Raw genomic sequence first — 24994 nt, forward strand, 5'->3', positions numbered from 1 at the left:
GCTCAGAGGGAAGGTTGAAGATGGTGATAATGTGGTGTGGACGCTGCAATTGTCTTAAATGCAAGCCAGCTGCGAAGTGTCTAAATTGTGATCATGTGACCAGAAGGCTGCTGGAACTTCAGAGAGGTTCATAAATATGATTGTTAAGCACCAGCGTAATTTTGAATGGTCTCTGAACAAGTGCTTGTTAACCGAATGCTATCTCTACTTTCTTCCCATACTCCAATGGATTGCTTGCAAACCTTTTACAGGTGTGTGTGTGTACCTCACTTCAGAGATAACTGTTTTAAGGAAGGAAAAGATATAAACCCACAGCAGCTCTTTACTAAATAGCAATAGCACTTAGATCCATATACCGCTTTAGTGCTTTACAGTCCTCTCTAAGCGGTTTACAGAGTCAGCATATTGCCCCCAACAATTTTGGCCCTCATTTTACCTACCTCGGAAGAATGGAAGGCCGAGTCCACCTTGATAGCTAAATCTCTTGGTCCTAGTGATCAATAAGTTTGAAGGTGCAAAAATCAAGTGTAAAAATTGAATGGGAATATCAAAAAGTCCAGATGGTGAAGTGACTAGGCTGTGACATTGTTTCCATTACATGAATATATACTCTACCTTCATTGTGGAGTACCTTTGCCTTGTAGATATGCTCACAGGTATGTCTTCTCCACCTTGATTGGCTATCTCAATTTGGTATGAACAATGTATACAAAAACCATACAAATAATTAGAAAGAAATCACAGCTCCTTCCTCAGCTCCAGACACCCAATTCCTTATTCATCACTTGGCATAAGGTTTTTCTGAGGCAACTAAGTTAAAATCTCTAGGCTTTCCCCCTTCTCTATCCTTCCAAGTTAATAGATGGTTAGCTAGCCTTTTGATGCCCTCAAGGGACATCTAGGTTTTATTTATATGTTGTTTCCTGCCCTGCCAGGCTCAGCCCTTGCCTCTTACCTGCATAAGGCAAGGTAGGAGCTCCACTCTGATTTTACAGCATCAACCAACTTTCATTCAAAATGAATCATTTCTTTAAATAATTATACAATTCAAATAGTTATAAAATTAAACATGTTTCAATTTGACATCAAGGTATATGAATTCTCTTTTTAATAGAAAACTACAATTTTGCTAAGGAAGAAGCAATCAGAAAAAAGTAATGCATAAAACTCTGACATTTTATGTAATATTTATGTAATATTTATTACAAGTGACTAAAACCATTTGAAAATTTTATTTAAATACATACAGACAAGTAGAGCAAAAATAGTGCTAGGTTACAGTCTCATTACCATATATTACATCCATTTATTTATATCTAGTCTTCCACGTTCACTTGGGATTCAGATAAAAAGAGTGGATGATATGCTAGTATGAATATACTGCTGGTAAGGGGCATACTTATTTTTTTTGTTATAGATTTGCAGTTTTCAAAATGTATTACATGAGACTTACAACTGAAGTACAAACTTCAAACTGTTCAGGTATTGTGTTCAGCCGATATTATTAAAAAGCACTGAACAAAATAATTTATCATCATTTATTCTGCAACCCGTTTTGCCCAATCAGGAACTCTCTAGACGAATTGGACTAGAATTTTTATCATGCCCCATCAGTACAACTATTGGTCATACTGACCAGAGATGGTGAGAGTCATAGTCCACATATCTGGAACCTTGAAGATTGGGGCAGGCTATTTCAGATGCATTTGAAAGGACCCACAAAAGTGACAAAAACATTCATTGTTGAGTGCATTGATTTTCAAGGTTTTGCTTGGAAGATACATATGTTATGGGATAAACATTCTTTTTGGTTTTCTTCTTGTGCTTGGCTATATCTTCAGCTTCACCAAGATGATTTTCTTCAATCTTTAAACCAGGGTCAGAGGTTAACCTACAGTTAAAGCAACCATTCGAGTTTCACATTAAATATAAACATTAACCTGACTTCAAACTACATTAAGCATGCCATTAGTTCCTAGTTCCCATATTACCTCGCTTTTGAATGCTATTCTTAGTTCATATCAAAAAAGGAAAAAGTGGATAGAAAAAAGCAAACACGTAAATATTAAAAACAACAAAGCAAACTATTTAGCTAATAAATTACATTACATACAGATATAGTTGGAAACTTAATAATAAACCAGATTTATTAGCTGATGTTTCACATCAGATTCACATTTGATGGATACACCTGAGATCTGTTTGAACTGAGCTAGTATAAAAAGTACATCAAAGATTAAGCGTATACTGTTTCAAACAAGATATCAAAAGAATCTGTCGCGTAAGTTAAGCTACTTTTTGAACAACCATGCACCTTTTAACACAAGAACTACCGGTAAGTAAATAGGTTAGAAAACGGCAAATAGTTATCACTGTGTGTGTGAGAAGGGGGTTCAGTTTATTGATGTATTATTAAATAATTATGGATATGCCGGAATGATATACAATATTACTATTTATAAATGACTATGGATATAGTTCTTAACATTGTTCTAAATCTAAAGTTATTTTTTAGTTTTTAAATAAGAGTCTACATAAGCATCCCTTTCTAGTGAATATAATTTGCCATCAACAAGGTGTCCTATGTCTTCAATGGCTGATGCTCCACATATACAGTCTTTCTTCAGTTGACACTCCATTAAACCTTCCATGTCTACCACAGAGTCCAGTTGTTCAAAACAAGCTCTTGAAAAAGCTGTTCTGGGATGTTGAAGCATGTAAGTAGTTAAATATTTTTCTAATTGGAAGGTTGATTTGTGCTGAGCCAGCCACTTCAGACACATGTAAATGCATTATATATATTTTGCAATAATGGAGAATCATTGATTTTTGTTAAGAAGTTCTTCATTTTAATTTGGTCAACTGTTGAAATATGATATTTAATATCTGATGTGTGTGTGTGTGTGTGTGTGTGAGAGAGAGAGAGAGAGATCTTCCACATTTGTTTTATGTTTTTCTATTCTAGTTATGCTACGTAGCTATATTTTTTAAATAGTTTTTCATGTATTTATTTTCCTATTTTAATTTTTGTCTGGTTCTTTCTTTAAAGCTTTAGATAAATTAAAATCTGTACCAATTTTTGGAATTTACATTGATAATACTATAAAGATGTAAGCAAATTTTTAATAATTAGTCAACACATGCATAGAATGTAGTGAAAAAAGATGAGTTGCAGCTAAATGAGAACTCTTCCATCCATGTCTTCCAAATAACTTTAATCCACCTTTAGGGAGATTTTACCCACATTTGCGGGCAAACCAACCTCAAAACTTAAGACTAACTTTTTCCATAAAACATTAAATGCCATTCCATAGACCTCCTCTAAATTTAATATCCTTCCTCTGTAATCCCATTATCTATTCTGCCTTCTCTAACCACTGAGGGTCTTTCTGCTTTACAGATCAATCTTTCCATTCCCATATACCCACTTCACATATCACTTATACGCATTCAATTCATACTCTATTCACACCCTGAACCGGCATCTACTTGCAACAATGTCCACGATGGTCTCCTGATAGTATGCATGTGCATCAAAACAGGCAAGAAGCAATGGTGTCATAATTAACAACCCGTGTGTGTCATTTTGTCTGTTTTGACCATTAATATGGACACAGCTGCCCATCTGCTTCAACTTATTTTTAAACTGCAACATATTCTTTAAAAGGATTCTTGGCATAGTGTTGACTTAACCCCATAGTTACATTCACTTAGCAAAATGGATGGTATTTACATTTTTAATATTTTCATAATTAGAGCCCTGTAATATAAACATTCAATCATCTTAAATGTAGGTTAATTCTAGAGTAGATATCCAAACAGAATTGGTACCCTCTATAACACATTAAGAGAATTTCTATAACTACTACTGCTTAAGTTATGTCTCAAAATAGAAATATATATTTATCTAAATTTAAAAAATCATTTCAGTGAATGAAAAATAAGCTCACTATTTAGCTCAGTAATTCTGTGACTTTATTCCTTCCTATCGGTCACGATCTTTTCAAGTTTACTTGCTGCACAATTTTGTAACTGGGAATTGGGAGCTGGCTAAAGAAGCTGCAGTATCTAAAGATAATAAAACTGATAAGTATGCAAGTTCTTCGCTTCTTGTACTTAATCCATCAACTATCTTGGTGTCTAACTGCAAGAAAGACCCTCCTCCATTGGAATATCTTACAGACATCACTTGCCTTCAGAACAGCTTGCCTTAAGAAGTTGTATGTGCTTTATCACTGGAGGTTTTTAAGAAGAGATTGGACAGTCATTTGTCCGGAATGGTAGAGACTCCTGCTTGGGCAGGGGGTTGGACTAGAAGACCTTCAAGGTCCCTTTCCAATTCTGTTATTCTGCTACTTCCCATAGGGGACAGAGGAGAAATTACACATTACACAAATTTCTAATGTGTCTTCCCGGGATATAAGGCAATGCTTAGACATCTCAAAGGAGTCACTGAGTAGCTAAAATGGTACTCAGATAAATGGTATCTCAGCCAACTGAAGACAGCTAGCTAGAGTTCTCTCTGAAGGACAGATGGAGAATTAAGGAATAGAAGGTCCATTTTAATAACAGCAGGCAGTTTCACCAAATCAGCATTCAGGTGTGAACAACAAATATCACCCAAGAAATTACTGCCAGGTATGGACCTGACTGCCCAAAGAAACACCTTTCTATCATTCACTCAGAACCAGTTACATTCTCTCCAGATAAGAATTCCTGCTCACTGAATACTCAGTATTCCTCCCTGTATTAGTGATACAGGAAGATTACCACATCCTGATTGAAAATGGTATAGAAGGAGATCATGAGGCCAGAGGTAAGAACTAAGAGAAGTGCTGGAAGCCAGAGTTCTCTGCCATGCTGAAGAACATTCATTCAAACCATCGCTGGTATGATAGCATATGTCACACCTGACATCTTTGGATTACCTTGCTATTAGCAGAGTGACAGATGATTTACCAAGTACATTGGCATTTTGTTCTGCTTTGGAGCAGGTAGTTTGTCATTAGTCATCAGTCTGGATTTTTAACAGTGACAAAAATGGATGGATGATGCTTAAGTATTCCCAGAGTGAAATATTATTTCACATCCTTGAGGGCCTGCATGTTTTAATGAGTACAGGCAGCTTAGCATGGATTTTCCATATAACGCTTTAAGTCATTCCATACTAGGGTGCCCTCTTCATTGTTAGAAGCTCAATGTTCATTGTGAATGCTGGTTTGTAAAGCTTAGCAAACATCATAGCAACACACTGATTTTGTGAAGGATTACTTTAAACATGATTCAATTTCATGCAAGAGTTAAGCAATGACATTTTTTAGAAAGATTAACTTATTATAAATATTCTAGTCATAAACATGTAGTAAAAACAACACACCAAGTGTGACTTCTCCAACAATCAACTCCCCCCTTAAAAAAAAATCAGGATTCTTTTAAAGGTCTTAAAAATAGCAAAACAAGTTGAATCCTATCCTTAACCATGTTAGATTCTGGAACTTGAACTAGCTTGAATCAGTTTCTGAAGCCAAGAAATTATTAAATTAAAACATTCTATTTCAGTGCCTTCTTCAGATTCAAGATTTTTCCAACTGCTCCTAAGAAAGGCAAGTTTAATGAACTCTCTACAAAGAATATACCTTTTCTTGTGGATCAGGAGTGGTAGAAATAGTTGGGTATATTATGCTACTATTGAGGGGGTTAGACTTGATAGTTTTGATTGTGGGGATTTATCATTTATATCCTGAGAGACAGGAGAAGTAGAGTGAGATAATACAGTGAAAGCAGTGGTTGCAGATATACTGAAGAAAGAGGTTAGCAGTTGAGATACTGCAGAATGCTATGGAAGGCTGAATTGAAAGGAAACTATTAGCACACAAAATTGATCAAGACATTGACTAGAAAAAGTTCCATTTTTCCATAGACAGAAGTTGTTTGACAACAGAAAGGGCATTCTTGGTCCTGTACTGGGAGACCATTTCAGACTATATGGGGAATGGAAAAACTGGAAGAGCTTTTCCTGGACTCATGAATACTGATATGAAGGCAAGATAGCCTTTTCTTATCTTCAGCTACTGTGCTGCATATAGCTAAATGGAACTGAAGAAACTCAGTATAATAACAAAAATCCTTATCACCACAATGCACTCTACATGGATTGCCTTTGGAAATCAGCTGGCTGATATAGGTGCAAACTACAGCTTCCTGTTTGCTGACTAATGCTCAGCATCATGAACACCAACTTTATGAATCTTGCACTGCAGGGGTGGGATTCCACCGGAATAACAACTGGCTCGGTGATTGTGCACTTCTCTAGGAATCTGCTCAATGTTTTTAATCCATGGAAGTCGAGGCCAAATTTTCCTTAAAACCACAGAACAGATTTCCACAGGAAAATAAAGGTGTGTTTTTTTTAGTATAAAATCAGCTCCAGCATTCCAACCCCACCAAGCTCTTATCATGTGCCAAAATTTTGATCATGTGACCAGGGAGGCACTGCAATAGCCTCAACCTTTGACCAAAATTTGTTGATACAAATTTGTATCAACAAATATCATGAATACTAAATCACTGGTTCAGAACTAAGCCAAAGGTTTCTGGCGAATGAAGTTAAATGTGCCCTATTGCTAACAATAGTTGCAGGGTTTGATTAAATAAAAAAGGTACTGTTTAAAATCTTCCAAAAGTTTAACAATTGAGATAAACTTTTACTTCTTAATATATAGATAGGGAAAATTCAGCAGTAGCCAAGAGACTGGCAAACATCAATTTATATTTCAAAAATCAAACAACATGGCTTAAGAATGCTCAAATTACTGCACAACTGCATTTATCTCAAATGCTGGTAAGAGATGTTTAGGATTTCACAATCTAGTCTTCAACAGTACATGAACAGGAAGTGCTAGATGTATAAGCTAGATTCAAAAAAAGCAGAGGCACACAAGATCACATTACTAATGTTCAATAGACAATGGAAAGAATTATGTTATCTACAAGAAATTGATAATTGCTTTATGGATTATGCCAAAGCTTTTTTCTGTGTAGACCAATTTACCCAAGCGATTTCTTTTCCTTACTGCAAAAATCTGCATGATTACTAGGGAACAACAGTTACAGTAAAATAAGGTGCAATTAAATTGTTTAAAATTAATTTTGCACACTGCTACTTTCTTTAACATACATGCAGAGAAATGATAGACCAGAAATAGAAACTGGAATTAAAAGTGTTGGAAGAAACATCAACAGCCTCAGATATGCAAATAGTGAGTCTGCAAGAAGGAAAAATTGAGGAATTTCTTGTTAAAAGTGAAAGATGCTGGTACAAAAGAGTTTCTGCTACTATTTATTAAAAATGCATATGTTAAAAGGCAATGCCAACATAAATAAACAGATAGATAAGCTGTTCAAGTCTTCATATTTCCAGATTCAAGCATTCACAGATATGGTGACTTAGTAAAACAAAGATGCCTGTTACTTGAAAGAAAATCTAAGACAATTTTATACAAACTACTGAGGTACAGAGATATCATAATGGCAATAAAGGTATATATTATCAAGACTATTATTTTCTCAGTTGCAATAAATAGCTCTGAAAACTGGAACACTAGAAAAGCTGAAGAAAAATCAACACCTTTGAATGGTAGTGTAGGAGAAAATTGCTATGAAGACCTTATACTGAAAGAACAAATAGATCATCAATAGATACGGTAAAATAGAATGCTTGCTGGAAGCACAGATAACGAAGCTAGTTTATATATTGTGGTCACATAAAATGAAATCTATAGTCATTGGACAATATCCTGACACTTGGAAAGTGAAAAAAAGATAAGAAAAAAATACAAGACTAGATGGCATCAGTGATGACACAATATGATCTTAAAAGAACTCAAAGAAGCAGTTACTGACAGACAATCATGTCGAAGGATTTGCATTCAGTAAAGTTTAGAAGTGACCAAACAATTGCAAGATGAAATCAGGAGATAAATTGACTGTTGATTTAGTTTTCAATGGTTTTTGTATATACGGTTAATATTTAAGGTAGATAAAGGTATATTTGGAATTTAGCATCACAAGACAATATTTGGAATTAAACTATGTACAAAAGATGACCATTTAATTGCCAAAATGCATAAACTTCTGTTAAAATTAGAAATGGAAGAACAAGTGGAAGAGTATGAGAAAATGAGCAAAGAACTTTGGCAATATTTATTATTTTATTTAATCATTTATTTATATCCTGCCCATCCTATTTTCATAAATAACTCAAGGCAATACATTCCTCCTATTTTCCCCAAAACAACAATCCTGTGAAGTGAATTGGGCTGAGAGTGTATGACTGACCCAAGGTCATCCAGCTGACTTTCATGGCAAAGCCAGGACTTAAACTCAAAATCCCTTCCTTTCTGGACTAGTGCCTTAACCACTAGACCAAATTGGTGAGAGAACAATGGGAAATATGTAATTGAAATAACTGAAAGACACATTATAGTTTAAATTTTATAAAATGATGTATCACTGGCACATGCCTCCAGAAAAATTATCTAAATGTATAAAGATACTGCATTATGTTGGAAATGTGGCAAAAAATATGAAAGGCCATTTTATTGTGTCTGGTAGACATGCACAAAAGCTAGAAAATCTTGGGATTGAATATATATAGTGATACAAAGAATTTTAAAGAGTAATATATTCAATTGAAGGCAGAAATCTAAGACTAATGAATAGACAATTAAAAAAAGAATTAGGGAAGGCTATTTTTATATATAATTGCTGCAAGACTATATGCTAAAAATGGAAAGATTCTCAAATACCTATGATGGAGGAAGAAATGGTAAAGGTAACAGAATTAGCAGAGAGATGGCAATTAGAGAAAGGACAAAATATATTTATTACTATGGTAACATAGTATGGACTTTTTACTGAAAACTAAAAAAAAATAACTTGTGCTATATGGATTTGAATATTAGAAAGAATGGAAAAAAGGAAATTATGTTGCAATCTTAGAGAGGGTAAAATATATTTGTAATTGCTGTTAAGATTGGAAGCCATTTGTTTATAAAATTATCTGTCTTTTTTTCCTTTCTCTTCTCTATTTCTTCCTTCGTACTTTTTCTACTTGTTATTTCACTTTTCTTACTCTTCTCTTTCAAAATTTGTATTGTTTTAAAAATATTTAATAAAAGTTACATAAAAATAAAAAGGTTTGTAAGTGACTGAACAACTGATCAGCAAATCTGTTTTGTGTTGCTGTCTGTACCTATTTATGTTCAGCTATGAGCTGCTCTGGTTGAAGTTTGGTTTATGGGAACAGTAGGTTTTGCTGCGGGTGTATCACCCTTCCTGCTTCTCAGCAGCTTTTCTGCCCGAGTTGCTGAATTCTATTGCTAGGTTGGCAATAATATTAACAAAGATGCTGCTCACAGATTTTCAAAACTTTGCAGTTGTTCTCACTCCTACCCACCTCCAAAAGTGAAAAAGTCAAATGAAATAAAATGACTGTCCAGCTGGCCAATATTAGCAACCTCCATTTCTTTGATGATGTCGGGGCAAGCAGTCTGGTTATTATGACCAGTTTTAAGACAACCATGCAGCCGAAAGGTAACGTAACACCACTGTATTGCAATTTTAACAATATAGGGAATGAGACAAGGAGTTGGGACCAAATGAAAATGCTAGCCAATGGTAACTGGTAACCAATGGGAATGGTTACCAATGAAGCTCTTGCATTCACACTGCAGAATCCTCCAAAGTATTTTCAAATATATCACAACAGAGGCAGAACCTATGAAAGCTCATTGCCCAATAAGCTATTGCACAATTTATTAAAGTATGATGCTAATCTGGCAGTAGAGCATATGAACATATGTTTAATTGCTCATAGTTATTATGAGTAATACAAATCCTTGTAAGTGCTTTGGAATGCAAGGAAACATACGTGAAATACCATTTTACAAGCCTTTAAAGCGGCCTAGCCTCTTCCCAAATTGGCATGATTTCATACTCATAGGACAGGTACAAATATTCATGTGAATCTAGGAAAAGGCACAATGTAACTGATCAAAAGGAGCTGCTTGTTACTGCCCAAATGTTTTCCGAAGTAGCTCTTCTGAAAGCATTTTAGAGCCCTAAAGAAATCCTAAATTTCTGTCAATTCATATGAAAGCTCTCATTACCAGGTTATACATCCAGACGTTCTGATAGCTATCTTGTTCTACCCACTGCTTCAGCATCTCTACTTTCACATATTACATACATTTGTACAGCCTTAATGCATCATTCATTCATTCATAAAGAAAAGAAAAAAACCCCTAGACTAATATTATCAAGTCAATATGAAATAACTGTGGGTCAAATTTCTATTCTGAACTAGAATATAAATTCACTTTGAAATGCCAGGATGGCACAATTACTAATGCAAATGAAATCTAGCATGAGCACATTAAGGTGATTTTTTTTAAAAAACAACAACAGTAAGGAATACTGAAGTCCATAAGATAAGCGTCCTTTCCATTTGTTATTATTTTGACTTTTTAAAGAACGTTGAGAGTTTCAGACTAGGCAACTGAAGCTGGGGTAGCACATTGCATACAATGCTGAGAAAGTAGATGAAGAAATGTATAGCATAATGCATGCAGCGAAAAAACAGAGATGCAGGTCTGTGCTGATTGTCTTGCACATACATATTAGTGGACACTGACCTGGTGGTCTGAAGCAATCCTGCATCATTCCCAATTTTCTTATGCATAGCTGTTCTGTCAAAGTCTTTCACCTCAATTTTCACAGTCTTCTTTCCTCTTTGTTCTATTGGTGGAAGAGGAACAACATTCATGGACTTAATTTCAAGGGTAGTTTTGAGATCAGCCTTAGTTTCTTTAGCCAGTTCCTTGTTTTGAAATGGCAAACATGAAGATTCACACAAAGAATTACTGATATTGAAACTGTCTGAAGGCCCATCCCTTGCATCCTTCTTGAGGCTGATCAGTTCACCCATTAATTCTAGGAAAGAGAATACAAAATTAAATCAGATTAATTTTTAGAACACAATTTATATAGGGGTGTTTGTTAGTATTTATATATGTATTCCTTAGTGACATACCATTTTACAAACTTAACAATTGATGGAAGAAAATTGCACACAAGAATTCTTTTTAGAATAGTTTTCACAATGAGTCACTGATTTCACTAAAGCATTCCCTAAGATGATTATATTTATAAGAGCTCATTCATTTGTTTGTTCACCAATTGTGTTATTCTCTTTTAGGCTAAGTAATATTATGCAAAGTGCAGAAAAAGAGGAAGAAGTAGTAAGAAAAGGAATTTAAAGGTAGAAGCTTAAAAACAAGAAATCTAATTAAATAGTTTCCATTAATTCTTCAGTACACTGTGCCATGTCTTTTTTGCCTTGAGAACTGTTCTTATTTTCACCACATCCATATAACGAAATATTGCTTCTCGTTCTTTAACTTCTTACCCATTAACTCCATCCAATCACTACTTTTTCTCAGTCACCTCAACCTATGCCCTCTTTCTCATATATTTATTTTGTGATTCAATCCTATTTATTCCTGGACTGAATTTCCTCACCTGGCCTATAATTAGTTAAGTAGGTCTCAATGTTTAAAAGTCTCCATTTCCCCTTCTTTTGTTGTGCTTTCCTCTCTTCAAGCTGTAGTTTAGGTAGAAGCGAAGTTTTTCTATCCTCCTGTGTCTCTTAATAAATCTACCTTTTACTCCAGATATAATGAATGCCTGTTAGCATTCATGACAGCTAGGCTGAGCCCATATTTTGCTTCCAAAATGGCTATCAAATTATCTTGCTGCCTCGTCCCCTCCTCCCACATACAGCAAGAGTCTTTTTATTCAACTCCCCTAAACAGATCTTCTGAAAGCACCTCCGTTGCTAAGGTCCTGATTCTGAGCTCAGCATGGCAAGAGTCACTGGGTAACCAAGTCCAAAACCCAGGAAAGCAGTCCATATCAAACATATCAGAATCCACGGCATGAGCATCCAAGACACATTAGTGGACACATTGTTCCAGCAACGTTCAAGTCCTCACAGAGGAATTAAGTAGGCAACACCAGTGCAGCTCTTTATGAGAGAAAAGACTGTCTCCTCACGAGTAATCTAGCAGATTGGCATTGCCCCTGTCTCCTCCACTTGGTTTTGGATCAGGAGGAGGTGTGGACTCCACCTTCTCCTCGTTGCTAATGGGCGGCAGCTTCTCTGGGTCCTTGCCTGGAGCCTCCTGACCAAATTGCTACAGCTGTGGCTTGCCTCCCTTATCCTGTTGCTCGTCCACTGACCTAGTTGAGGCTGCTCCATCGGACTAGCACTCTCCGGGGCCCAATCCTGACCAACACTTGGCTCCGTACTTTCCTCTGCAGACTCAAACTCACCCTTCTCCTCTAAACTCGCATCTAGAGAGAGGTCCAGGGATGGATCCATGACATTTACACATTTTATTATATTTAAAAGCATACCCTCCGGCAAGAGCTCCTGTTGAATGTAACATTTTTTCTTCTCAACACCTAATTCTCACTTCCATATAACAATGTGGTCTGAACCACATTGTCTTTATCATTTTCACTTCTTTCAACATACATGCATTCCTTACAACATACTACCGGCTATCTTTTTACTAGCATCTCACATCTTAAAATTATTCATGTGTTTACTGGTTAATAAAAAATTATAGCTTGATCTCTTGTTTTTTGTCTTATAGCCAAAACACAAAATTTAGCCACATTTTGTTCAATCCCCCTGATGTATGAGCACAATCTCAAAATGGTACATCTGATTTCTTTCTAACATTTCTTTGGGTTAGCAAGAATAACATGGTATGGAAAGCATGCAGGGCATAGCTCCTGAAATCCATTGCAAACCTTAATACAAATTTCCATCTGGGAAAGTAGAGGGAGACAGGCTTAGAATGGAGCAGCTGCCAATAATTTCAGATGCTGCCAGTTTGTCTTTCCCACAATGAATGCACTACAGGATTTTTTTTTTCTCTACAGCCCCAAGTGGATCCACACCATTTTTCAGGTTGATCTTTTTTTGGGGGGGGGGGGGTCAACTTTCCCCCCAATCCCTGGTTTAATGTCAGTCCATTCTATTTGTCAAGAGTTGTATGGACAGACATACCAAGTTCTAAACCCATTTACATGACTCCAACACTCAACCTGGTTGAAAATAATAAAAGGAAAAGGAAATGAGGACTTATCCTTAGTGATTTATTAGCTTCTTCACTGCAGTCAGCTACAGGGCCTGGCAGGCTCTTCTGCTACTGGGAGGAAGGCAGAAGCAACTCTGGGATTAAACCTGAACAGGCCACTCCTAAATTTCAGAGGAACAATCCTTCTGAATGATGGAACTCTGTTCAGGCCTCTTACTGCTGCATGGAAAAATTGTGAGTTAGTAATCTCATCAGATCACTCAGAATTTGGCCAAAAAGACTGAAAATTCTCCACAATGAGAATTTTTGCCTATTTATTGTCTATTCTGCACACCTCAATGCTTGTAATTTCTAGCTCTTTTTTTAAAGCCAAAGCTGCCCAGAGTCATTCTAGTCAAGCTGCCTTTAAATCTAATAAAATAAATAAATAGCTCTGAATTCAGTTTCCACACAAGAGGAATCTGGAAGTTAGCCTCTCAATTTATCAAGGGAAAATTACTACAATCTGAGTAATTTTCAAAGTCTTTGTCAGAGTCTTTTGCATTACAGACTTTATAATTTTTAATGACGTGTTATCAAGAAACCACTTCTTCCTTAACGTGTGAGTGTTGAAAAAAGAATCTTATAAACTTTTTTCAATTGCCTAGGAAAATCTGTTTTTGCAACACTCCAGCTCATGTATAAATTGGTTTGCTTCATCAGCTATTGACATTTCCTCTTCTTTCCTCCTATAGAACAAAACCTCAAGTGAAAATTACAATCTGAGTTACTTATGCTAACAAGCTGTGGACTATCCCTCCTACATAATGGGCCTTTTGGGGGGCATCAAGGGTCCATTAATAAGAAGAACTAGAAGAATAAGCTACATGGATCAAGTGCGTATTCTTCTTTAGATGGCAGGAAAAACAAGGGATAGTTAATGAAAGAAGTTGGCAACAAGTATGGTGTCCACGTCCAGAACTCCAGGTGCAATAAAATGTTCTCAATAATGTTAAAAACATTCATATTGGGGTCTATATTATCTATTACTACAAGGAATTTAAAGTGAGTCCAACTGCAGCTTGAACTAGTGCATAACTCACAGATGACATTCCCTATACAAATGAAGTTTATTGCTACTGAGAAAAAGGAGATCTACTCTGGCAGGGAGCTTCGCTTTCTAAAAGTGCTAGTGGTCTGAATCACAGGAATATTTCTCCCATGTTTCAGAGAGATCCCCTAAAGTGTGGAATTACAACACTGGGCTTTCTACATTTCCAATTGCTGGGGAAAGTAATAAAAGATTAAAAATAAAAGAATGAAAAAACAGCACACAGCTCTCAACAACACTTCAAACTGGAATCTGGAATCTCAGCTAAAGTGAGAATCTCCTATGCCCCTAATCAAGACAAAGAAGCAATACATTTTCAAGATACACTTCTCCACTGTAAGAAAACAGAAGTTTGTGCAGTTTGTTCTATGTCTACTTGCCTCAATGAATAACCTATATTGTTCCAAGGTGTCTCCCAGGCTTCTGAATTCTCAGCTATGCACAAACAATACTAAGCAACTCCCAGTTGAGACTGAGCAGTGAATGTAAAACTCTAAAAGCCTTTAAGAACCTCGGCCAGTTCCCACACTAAAAGGCAATATACGGATGAAAGTGGTGATTTACTAGGGAGCAGGGATAATTACCTTGTGGTTCATATTTGATTTTCAGTTCATCTAGCAGCACACACAAATTTATGTTCTTACTCTGACAAGTTTCAAGTTGCTTTTCAGTTACAGAAAGCTTTCGCTCCATCTCTAAGACTCGCTGACTTTCAAATAAAGCTTTCATCCTCTGTAAAGATAATTCATTCTTCAAATTTTCTTTCTCCTTACTAACAATAAGGAAACAAAAAAGTAAGTACTAGAAAACACAATTGTATAAAGTCAATATCCACATTGCAGGTCTCAGTTCCTTCCATCTTTTTCACTTCATCCCCATATACACACCACGTTAGGATTAAAAATGTATAGTACGTGAAGTAACATTAGCAGCCAAAACCATTCAAAAAGATTTATGGTGCTCTCAGTACAGAACAGTAATGGCTTTTCTAGCCTGTGAAAATCTGTTGCTTACAGCAGGGGTCCCCAACCACCGGTCCGTGGAACAAATCCTACCGGGCGCTGGTTTGCTGGGCGCCGTCATCTTGTTTTGATGAAAAAGTGCTTCCGGTGAGCTTTTCCGGGTAAAAAGCTCACCGGAAGCACTTTTTCATCAAAAAGATGGCGGCGCCAGCGCTCGATGAGCTTTTCCGGTAGAAAGCCATTTCTACCCGGAAAAGCTCACGAAGCTGGCGCCGCCATCTTGTTTGATGAAAAAGTGCTTCCAGTGAGCTCACCGGAAGCACTTTTTCATCAAAACAAGATGGCGGCGCCCAGCTGATGCCAGTACCGGGCTGCGGCATAAAAAAGGTTGGGGACCACTGGCTTACAGGAGAGAATACAGGGGGAAAAAATCAGAAAAAATTGAAGAATTTCACCCAGTAAAAATATAATTGAGTCTTTCTTATAAAGTAACATTAAGAACTTTGAAAATGGACAATATCGTGTATGATTAAAGTATTGGACTAAGACTAGGGAGAATCAGTTTTGAGTCCACCTTGAGATAGGGAAAGTCAATGAGTGCCTTTGTCTTGGCCTAGCTCTACTGTGTATGGTAGACAAAGAGAAACGGGGAAGAAACAACCAGAATTCTGAATTCATGTTAATATTCTAAAGGGCATTGTTTTTTTAAAAAATATCTGAAATATCTACTAATATTAAAGTTCCGTCTTTTTTGTTACAGACAGGTGTGCTTTTCTTCCTTATTTATTTTTTCATCCTCTGAAAGTTGAATCAGAGGCAGGTTAAAGAAGAGAAATTACATTCCATACTATATGCACTCTTCTAATGCACTCTTCCAGGTAAAATATTTGCACGTGGTTATTGGGTTCATATACAACAGGGTAAGCAAAATATGATTTGTTTAGCTTAGCATATCATAGGTAGGTTACAATTTATGGCTATAATTGAGCCTGAAATTATGATAATAAATAGTGCTGGTTGCTAAACTTCAAGTAACTGACTTAATTCTACATTTTTTTTTTTGCTGCAGTCATTAAGCAAATTACCATGGTCATTAAGAGAGTGCCACAGGTGTCAAGCAAACTCATTGTTCCCAATGGGAGCTTTTTCCAAAAAAAAAAACAAAAATCCAGTTTCCAGTAACAAAAATCATAAATTATGGTCATGTGACATTGGGACACTGAAAATCATAAATGTGAGTGGGAAAATGTGAATACCCAAAATCGGATCACATGCCCACTGGGACCACTTGGAATCCATGCCATAAGTACTTTTTGAGAAGGGTGTATGTGTATGTGTCATAATGTAAATTGAGGACTACCTATACATGAAATCAGCTCTTTTGTTTGAAATTCATATTGTGCCCAGCCATTATACCTGTAGCTTATTCAACAAACTATGTCTTACTTGGTGACCCTGAGGTGATTCCTCTAAGATGCTAAGGCTGAATACAGATCCTAATGTATTATGTTTTTGCTAAATTCACACAATATGCTATACCATAAGTCACCACTTGTAAGCAATGGTGGCTGATTTCACACAATATGCTCCATAGTATTACTTGGTTTCAATTTAAAATGTTGACATTATGTAACATATAACCAGCTTATTTTACTAAAATAGGTAATAGTTAACTTTAGCAATAGTTATTTTAACCAAGAAAGTTTAAAAAATCAAGAAAATCTAACAATTTAGCATTTAGGGAAGAAGGAACTAATACTTTAATCTAAACTAATATGCCATGGCTCACTCAGGCTGTCAATTTCCACAATTAGAATTCACAAGACTCACTCTGAATTTTCAAGTTTCATTTGAAGCAAATCAATATAATAGCCATTTTCAAATTCAGCATCTTCTGAGGCATTAGACAGTTTCAGCTCTCTTGAGTTCTCAGATACCTTCTGGGTAAACAATTATTTAAAAAAATTAAAACTAATACACTACTGGCCTTTGGTAATTTTAGTTATTTGTTAGTGGCAAAAAGGTATGGCAACAAATAAAAATATATTTGAAGAAAAATCATCCCATTCAAATGTAACACAATTATGCTATACCTTGAGGCAAAAAATATGACTGAATAAAGGAATATATAAATTCAGCTATCTAATAGAGGAAAATTATCAAACGATTAACGAAATTAACACACAAATAGGTATCTGTGGTATTTTATTGCTTTTATACTTCTTGAAATCAGCCTAGAAAACACAACTATGAAAAAACATTTTGGGATCTAATCCCAAAAAGGCTTGCTCATTGAATATTAAAGTTTATATAAATGCAAAGTTGTAACACTTCTCTTCTTTATTGTACTTCCTGGAACTGAGATTAACAGAGCACACTAATGTGTACTATTCCTTAGTAATGGAATTCTTCAAGTCTTTCAGTATAATATACAATCAGGATGAACGATACTTGGGATAGGCATAGATATAAAAACCACCCAGTCATTCTTCTGTATCATTGGAAGAAGCATGGCCACATTTCATTTTTATCCCAAATTTGGGCTTCTTTAAAGCAAATTGCTCCTATTCCATTCTTAAAACCACATTATAAGCTGAGAAACAGAAATTGCAAGGTTATAATTTAGTCATTTTGCCACTGAATATCCATGATGCATTGGGAAGCTCTCTGACACTCCTTTCCCGAAACCTTCTTGGTTTAAACATTGCTTGCTTGTGCCTCTTGCCTTAGGTGTATGATTTGACAGTTCTTGCTGCCATCATCTACCTACCTGGGGACTCCTCACTTCGAGTACTCCCCTCTAATCCCTGTGTGTCATAGAAAAATGGCCCCCATGTTATTTTCTGCATAAATTCTTATATGGGAGATCTATTAAGTCATTTGCTCTATTTCATGATTCTTTGTGCTGCGTGGGGTTTATTCTATATAATGCTTTCCAGTCTAGTTCTATATCATTCCTTCACCAACTGCCAATAAAGGATTTGATAATTTAGTCATGTACATACCATTGATTTTTCTAATTGTTTCAGTTTCATGAGCAGTTCTTCTATTTCACCATTCTTTTGTTGAAGCATGTTTTGTAAACGTTCCAACTGGTCATGCTCTCCCTGTGAACCTTTCATTCTTAGAAGTGTAGCCATCTGCAGCTACAAATCAAACCAAATTTTGGTCATTTTTTAAATTAGAAACACCTTCTTATAAAGTATATGGGTGGTCCTTGATTTACAACAGTTCATTTTGTGACCGTACAAAGTTACAACAGCACTGAAAAAAGTGATTTATGACCGTATTTCACAGTTACAATCTTTGCAGCATCCCTATCATCATGTGATCAAAATTCAGATGCTTGGCCACTGGTTCATACCTATGATGGCTGAGAAGTCCCAGGATCATGTGATCCCCTTTTGCGACCTTCTGATAAGCAAAGTCAGTGGGGAAGCCATTTAACAATCATATGAATGACTTAACAACTGCAGCGATTCACTTAACAACTGTGGCAAGAAATGTCATAAACTGGGACAAAACTCACTTTTAAAAATGACACATTTTGAGCTAGAAGGCAATTTGTTTCTAGAAAAGTAGCAAGTAACATTGATATTACAGATGAAACAGCTTTGTTACCTAAACTTGGCTTTCTTAATTCCATAGCTATATCTCATCTTAATCCCACAACAATTTTATATACATACAAAACAGATATGCTTAGCTGTTAGAAAGAATACAATTCCAGGATAAATGATCTAAAGATTTTTTCCCCTCTAACAAAATAAATTTTAAATTAACCATACCTTGACTCTTTGCAACTGTTCTCTGGTGAAATTATGCTGTTTTTGCAATAACTGATATTTTACTTTCATGCTAATTAATTGACGCTCCATTTCTACTCTACGATCCTCTACCTATGGCAAAAAAGAAAATATCCACTTAAAATTGGTTCACATTCTAATGTGTTTAATATTTATAGCAAGTTATAGTCCCTCAGGAAAGTTATAAATACATGAGAAATTGCATAAGATGCTTAGAAAGGTAAATAATGAAAGTTAATAACTTTGCCATATTATTTGCCAATTCAAAGACATGTAGCTTCGAGGTAATTATCAACTTATTTTAAAAGCAATTGCCAAACACAATTATTTCCAGAAGTCTGAAAGAATCTATGATATTACGTGACCATTACTGTTATCACTATAGGGATTAGTATCTTAGCTTATCTAAGCGTCCCTATATATTCAAATGCTACATACAATTATACAGCCAAATTGTTTTGAATAAAATATTGTCCTAAAGCAACAAACAAACAAAAAAAAACCCCTCCCAACCTGTGATAATTGTCACGGCTTTTTCAGCATTTAATCAGTACCTCAGCAAATAGAGAATTGCCTTGACTGGGAAAATCCTGGGCCTGCTGTAGTGCATGGTCAAGCTGAATTTGAAGATCACGGTTTATCTCACGGGCTTCCTGAATTTGAATAAAACATTGTTAATTTACCCAAACTAAACTAAATTTAAATTTACCCAAACTAAATGCATCTGATCTACACAACTCTCCAATCCCTTAAATATTCAAAATTTTGAAAACACATGATAATGGCATTACATGTCACAAAACATCAAACACAGCCAGTTTGATCTAGTGGTTATGGCATCAGGTTAGAAAGCAGGAGACCATGAAAGCCATTTGGGTGATTATTTGGCCAGTCACTTTCTCTCGTCCCAACCCATCTCACAAGATCGTTGCTGTGGGGAAAATAAGTCGAGGAAAGTGTTGGATATATTCACTACCTGGAGTTACTTGTAAAAATAATAAAGGCATGATATAAATAGTAATAGCACTAGCACTTAAACTTATATACCACTTTATAGTGCTTTATAGTCCTCACTAAGCAGTTTAGAGTCAGCATATTTCCCCCAGCAACCTGAGTCCTCATTTTACTGACCTCAAAAGGTTGAATCAACCTTGAGCTGGTCAGGATCAGTCTGCAGTACGCAGAACTAGCCTGCAACACTGCATTCTATCCATTGTGCCACTACTGCTCCATAGATAAATGTCTAGAAGCAATCTCCTTGTCAATCTGCTAAGATTGCTCTCTGATACTTTCCCAGGCTGCTGTCTTACACTTCAACTTATTTTAATCCTTTTTCAGAGCAAGGAGGCAGTGCTGGACTGTAGCTGCCTATCATTTTATTTCCCAAGACAAGACCAGGGTAGGTGCAGAAACGTTCTTGTAAAAAAAAAAAATGCAATCCTCCAGGTTGTGCCAAAGGTGCTTTTTTCAAGAGGCAACTGAACTCTCTGGTTTTTCTTTGAAGACGTTTTGCTTCTCATCCAAGAAGCTTCTTCAGCTGAAGCTAAAGACTTCAGAGCTGAAGAAGCTTCTTGGATGAGAAGCAAAATGACTTCAAAGAAAAACCAGAAAGTCCAGTTGCCTCTTGATAAAAGCACCTTTGGGAAAACCATATATATATATTCTTAAATTTTATGTATGTATGTATGTATGGCATTAGTATGTTTGGGTATTTTGTATGTCATTATGTATGTTGTGCTTTTGTAAGTTATGTATATATTATTCTTAGCAGAATCTCATCTGCCATCATCAGGCTTCTGGCAGATGAGATTCTGCTAAAGTTGCTACAACTTTGAAAGCACAACTGCAAATGAGAGAAAACCAACAAAGCTGAATGCCATACATACAACATACTACATACATACATCATATACATACAAAACTGAAATAATCCAAATAAAATACTAGGCGGGGCATGAAACCTAGATAGTACCTAAGAATATGACTTGGTAACATTTGTAATAAAGTTTCCTATAAACATCCTAAATTTCTTTTTTTAAGAAAAAAAAAATTTGGGCAACTTTAAGACTTGTGGACTACAACTTCTGGGAGTTGAAGTCCACAAGTTTTAAAGTTGCCAAGTTTGGGGACCCCTGATTTAAGACAAACCAGTATTTGTTCAGAATAGATCTAGAGAATTGCTTTTGATGTTTAAAACAACCTGGAAGGACAAAAATCAAGTAGAGGGTTAGCTTAATTTACCCTATCTACAAATTCAAACACATATATTCCTAACAAAATAAATAATAACTAAGCATATGTCCTTTCAGGTGAAATCTGTAAAAGAAACAAAGCCAGCAAAGCCAATTTACTTCTCATTGCTAAAAATATTTATGTTATAGAACCTGAACACAGCCCAAGGAATTTCAGTAAATCAATTCTATTTAAACAAACAAGCTTTCTTGAGGGGAGGGTATTATATTTTTTTTTTAAATTTCTCACTTAGTTTTTATTATCCTTATTGTTTTTATTCAAACTTCTAACAATTTGAAAAAAATATTCCATTTAAACAAGCAAGCCTTTATTAAATTCTTCACTATATAGCACAAGATCCTTTTGTCATTATAAATACCAATGTAATACAGTACCTCTAATGAAGTGCAAAATGAAAAGAGATCTCTTTCTCTCTCTTCCTTCTCTTCTTCAAGTCGAGCCACTCGATTCGTCAAATTGCTATTTCCAAGTTCCAGCTGTTCTTTACTGTATTGCAGATCATGTAACCTGTCCTCAAGATCTGTCTATTACAAAATTAATAAACACATAAATGATTTAACTGTCTGTTAAATCATGTCATGTCAAGTAAACAATTATAGGGACAAAAGCCCAATTCACAATGTTTAATTTCAATTACTTTCCATGATATTTAAACATGATCAACTATAGATCAGAAGCCAACAGGAAGAATTTACGGGACACTTAAAAGTTTCAGAATAAATCCCAGGCATACCTTTCCTTGCTCAAGGGATTGCAGCTCAAGCTGAAGACTGAGCATTTCTGAAGACATAGTTTCTTGTACACGTTCTGACATTATGTGTAGTTCTTCTGATTTTGAAGCAATCACATCTTTCAGATGGTCCACTTTATGCTTCAGTTGTTTCTCACTAAGTAATGCTTCCTCTAACTCTGATTTTAATTTTTCAGCCTGTAAAACAATGGTTTTCCAAGGGGGGAAATAATTTTTACATTTAACTTTCATTTACATGCATTCTTCTTCAAATTTACCAGCATATCCTCACTAACTATTGCTCTTCTATATACTTCATTTTTATTCCATTCTAAAACTTCAAAAAAACATACATTAACTAGGGTCAACTTTTTTTTTTAACTAACTTAGCTGGTCAGGCAATATAAAGCAATATATATATATATATATATATATATATAAAAAACCAACAACACTGTTTTTGCCGGAATTTCCTATCACATTCCTTAAGGAAGAAGGCTGAAAAAATAAACATGCAGTTGGATGGTTTATTTATTTATTTATTACATTTCATGTTTCTAGATTGCCTATCTCCCTTTGGTTTTTAAACACATCATGTACTTTGAAACAGTGGCATTATTTCCATCCCATCCCTCCTTTCTGCTCTAAAGCAGGCTTTTAAAAATGGAAGACATGTTATATACACTCATGTTGTTCTCTCTCTCTCTCTCTCTCTCACACACACACACACACCCACACAAAGCACATGCCCAATTCTTGCTATTCTATCAAAATGCATATAATCAAAATTCATGTATAGTAATAAATTTAGCATCGCAGAAATATACTCTAATTCACAATTGATTTCTCAATAGATGTATTAAGTCCAAAACATTTTAAAGACAGTTTAGCATCATTAGAAGGGAGCAATTACTATAAACAACAGATTCATCTTATTCTTTGTATAATGCACCTTATTTTTAAGCTCCTTTATTTCTTGCCCATGTAATGTTTCCAATTGCCTACGCAATGCATCCAGCTGTACATTTTGCTGCTGCTTAAGAGTCTCACATTCAATGTTTAAACTTCCCAACATTCGATTCTTCAATTCCACTTCTCTCTGGAGAGTATATTTTTCTTGTTCAAAATTCTGAAAAAGAAATATCAGAGTTATAACAAAGAAAGGCATCTGCTATAGAAGCACAGTGGTGAGAAAAAAGTGTTCACTCTGGCAAAGACTAAAAACCTGCAAATATCGTTTGTGCACATTTCTTAACCGCATCAAGGAGAAGATTTAGATGCATGCGCTACTGGATCAGTACAGAGGGAAAGTTTAAATTCTAGCTCCTTGCTCATGGGGAAAATTCAATAAATATTCAATTATTCATATAATGAATCATAGATTGGTTATACTAATAGTTGGTAAACAATTTACAATTTATATTTAAAGATGCTGACCATGTAGGATAGCAATGTTTTTCTTCATGATGGTAAAGGTAGTTGTTTCACTTATAACCATTCATTTACCACAGCCTGGGAAAAAGTCACCTATAAACTGTTTTGCACTTAATGTCCATTGCAAACCATTGTACCATCCCTTCAGTTACATGATTGCAATTTAGGCATTTGGCAATTACCTCACATTTATGACTGGTTACAGCATCCTGCAATGACATGATTACAATTTGTGACATGGTTTCTGGCCAAAACAAAAACCTATGAGGAAGCTGGAATTGCTTAACAATCATGTGAATTGCTTAATGACAATAGTAAAAATAGTCACAAATTTGTGTCGAGTCAAGTGGTGACTCAATTTACAGCCCCAACTGGGACCAGAATATCCATTGTAAGTCAAGAACATCCTTCTAATTGTAAATTTAATTATTTCCACAGTCACTGGAAGAAAACAAAACCCACTGTTAGTAAGAGAAGTATGCAGAATGCTTTCCTACTGTATATGAAGGTAGTCCTCAACGTATGACCACAATTAAGACCAGAATTTCCATTGTTAAGCAAAGTGATTGTTAAGTAAATTGCACCTATTCTTTTGCCATGGTTGTTAAGCAAATCAATGCAGTTAAGTGAATCATGTTGTCTTTAAGTGAATTCAGATTGCCCCATTGACTTTGTTTGCTGGAAGAGAGCTGGGAAGGTTGCAAATGATGATCACATGAGCCCAGGACTTTGCAACCATTGCAAACACATGTTAGATGCCAAGCAACCAAATTTTTATCATGTGACTGTGGAGATACTGCATTGGTTTTAAGTGTGAGGACTGGTTGTCACATTTTTAGTGGCGTTGTAACTTTGAACGGTCAATAAATGAACATTGTAATTTGAGAATTACCTGTAACAGTAACTATTAAACTCATTATTAATGTATGCAATACCATAACAATACTCCATTCAAAGCCTTTAAAATTGGTGTAGAAAACTATAGAGAACTGCATTTTTTAATGTTAACATGTTAATGTTATTTCACAGCAATAACAGTAATGCTTCTATGTCAGCGAGTAGAATCTATCAAAACATTCTTACACAGTGCTTAAAATTTTACCTCTGTTATGGTAACCATGTCATTTTGCAGTTCATCTAGCTGATTCTGCAGCAAGTTTTCACTTTCCACCAGCTTTAAGCCATACTGTGCCGCTTTTTTTCTTTCTTCTTCAGCTTCTTTCAGCTGATACTGAAGACGTGAAATTATGTCTCCATCTGTCTCCATTTTCTTTTAACACTGAAACTATATATGATGTACAATTCTTTTAAAAATCAATCTACTATGGGTAAAATCCATATATCTATTTATTGATGGGATTTAGAAGAGCCTCCCCTCTTCATAAATTATATACTCATGGTATTTAATCTTATGGATGACCTACAGACACACACACACACACAACACTGACCGGAGCTAGCCCTGTGAAAGGAAAACCACCTTAACACCATATCTTCCACTAACTTTGGACCTTGAGTTGGTCCAAAAGAATACCAAGGTTGATAATATC

The 24994-nt window shown here is 35.5% G+C and overlaps 1 protein-coding gene across 1 annotated transcript; it reads right to left on the reverse strand.

Annotated features, from left to right (window-relative positions):
* Positions 1–1081: 1081 nt before the first annotated feature.
* SPDL1 (spindle apparatus coiled-coil protein 1) lies at positions 1082–24779 on the reverse strand. Its single transcript, XM_087955483.1, has 11 exons — positions 24547–24779; positions 22963–23139; positions 22014–22208; positions 21655–21804; positions 19582–19680; positions 19010–19120; positions 18227–18367; positions 17052–17161; positions 14844–15031; positions 10695–10992; positions 1082–1891 (listed from the first exon to the last, which is right to left on the reverse strand). The coding sequence occupies exons 1-11, from the start codon at positions 24709–24711 to the stop codon at positions 1738–1740; spliced, it is 1788 nt and encodes a 595-aa protein (XP_087811609.1). The 5' UTR covers positions 24712–24779; the 3' UTR covers positions 1082–1737.
* Positions 24780–24994: the final 215 nt, after the last annotated feature.

This window comes from Notechis scutatus, chromosome 2 (assembly GCF_049901735.1).
Source record: "Notechis scutatus isolate UNSWTSFEM ecotype Mainland chromosome 2, rNotScu1.2, whole genome shotgun sequence".
Taxonomy (NCBI): domain Eukaryota; kingdom Metazoa; phylum Chordata; class Lepidosauria; order Squamata; family Elapidae; genus Notechis; species Notechis scutatus.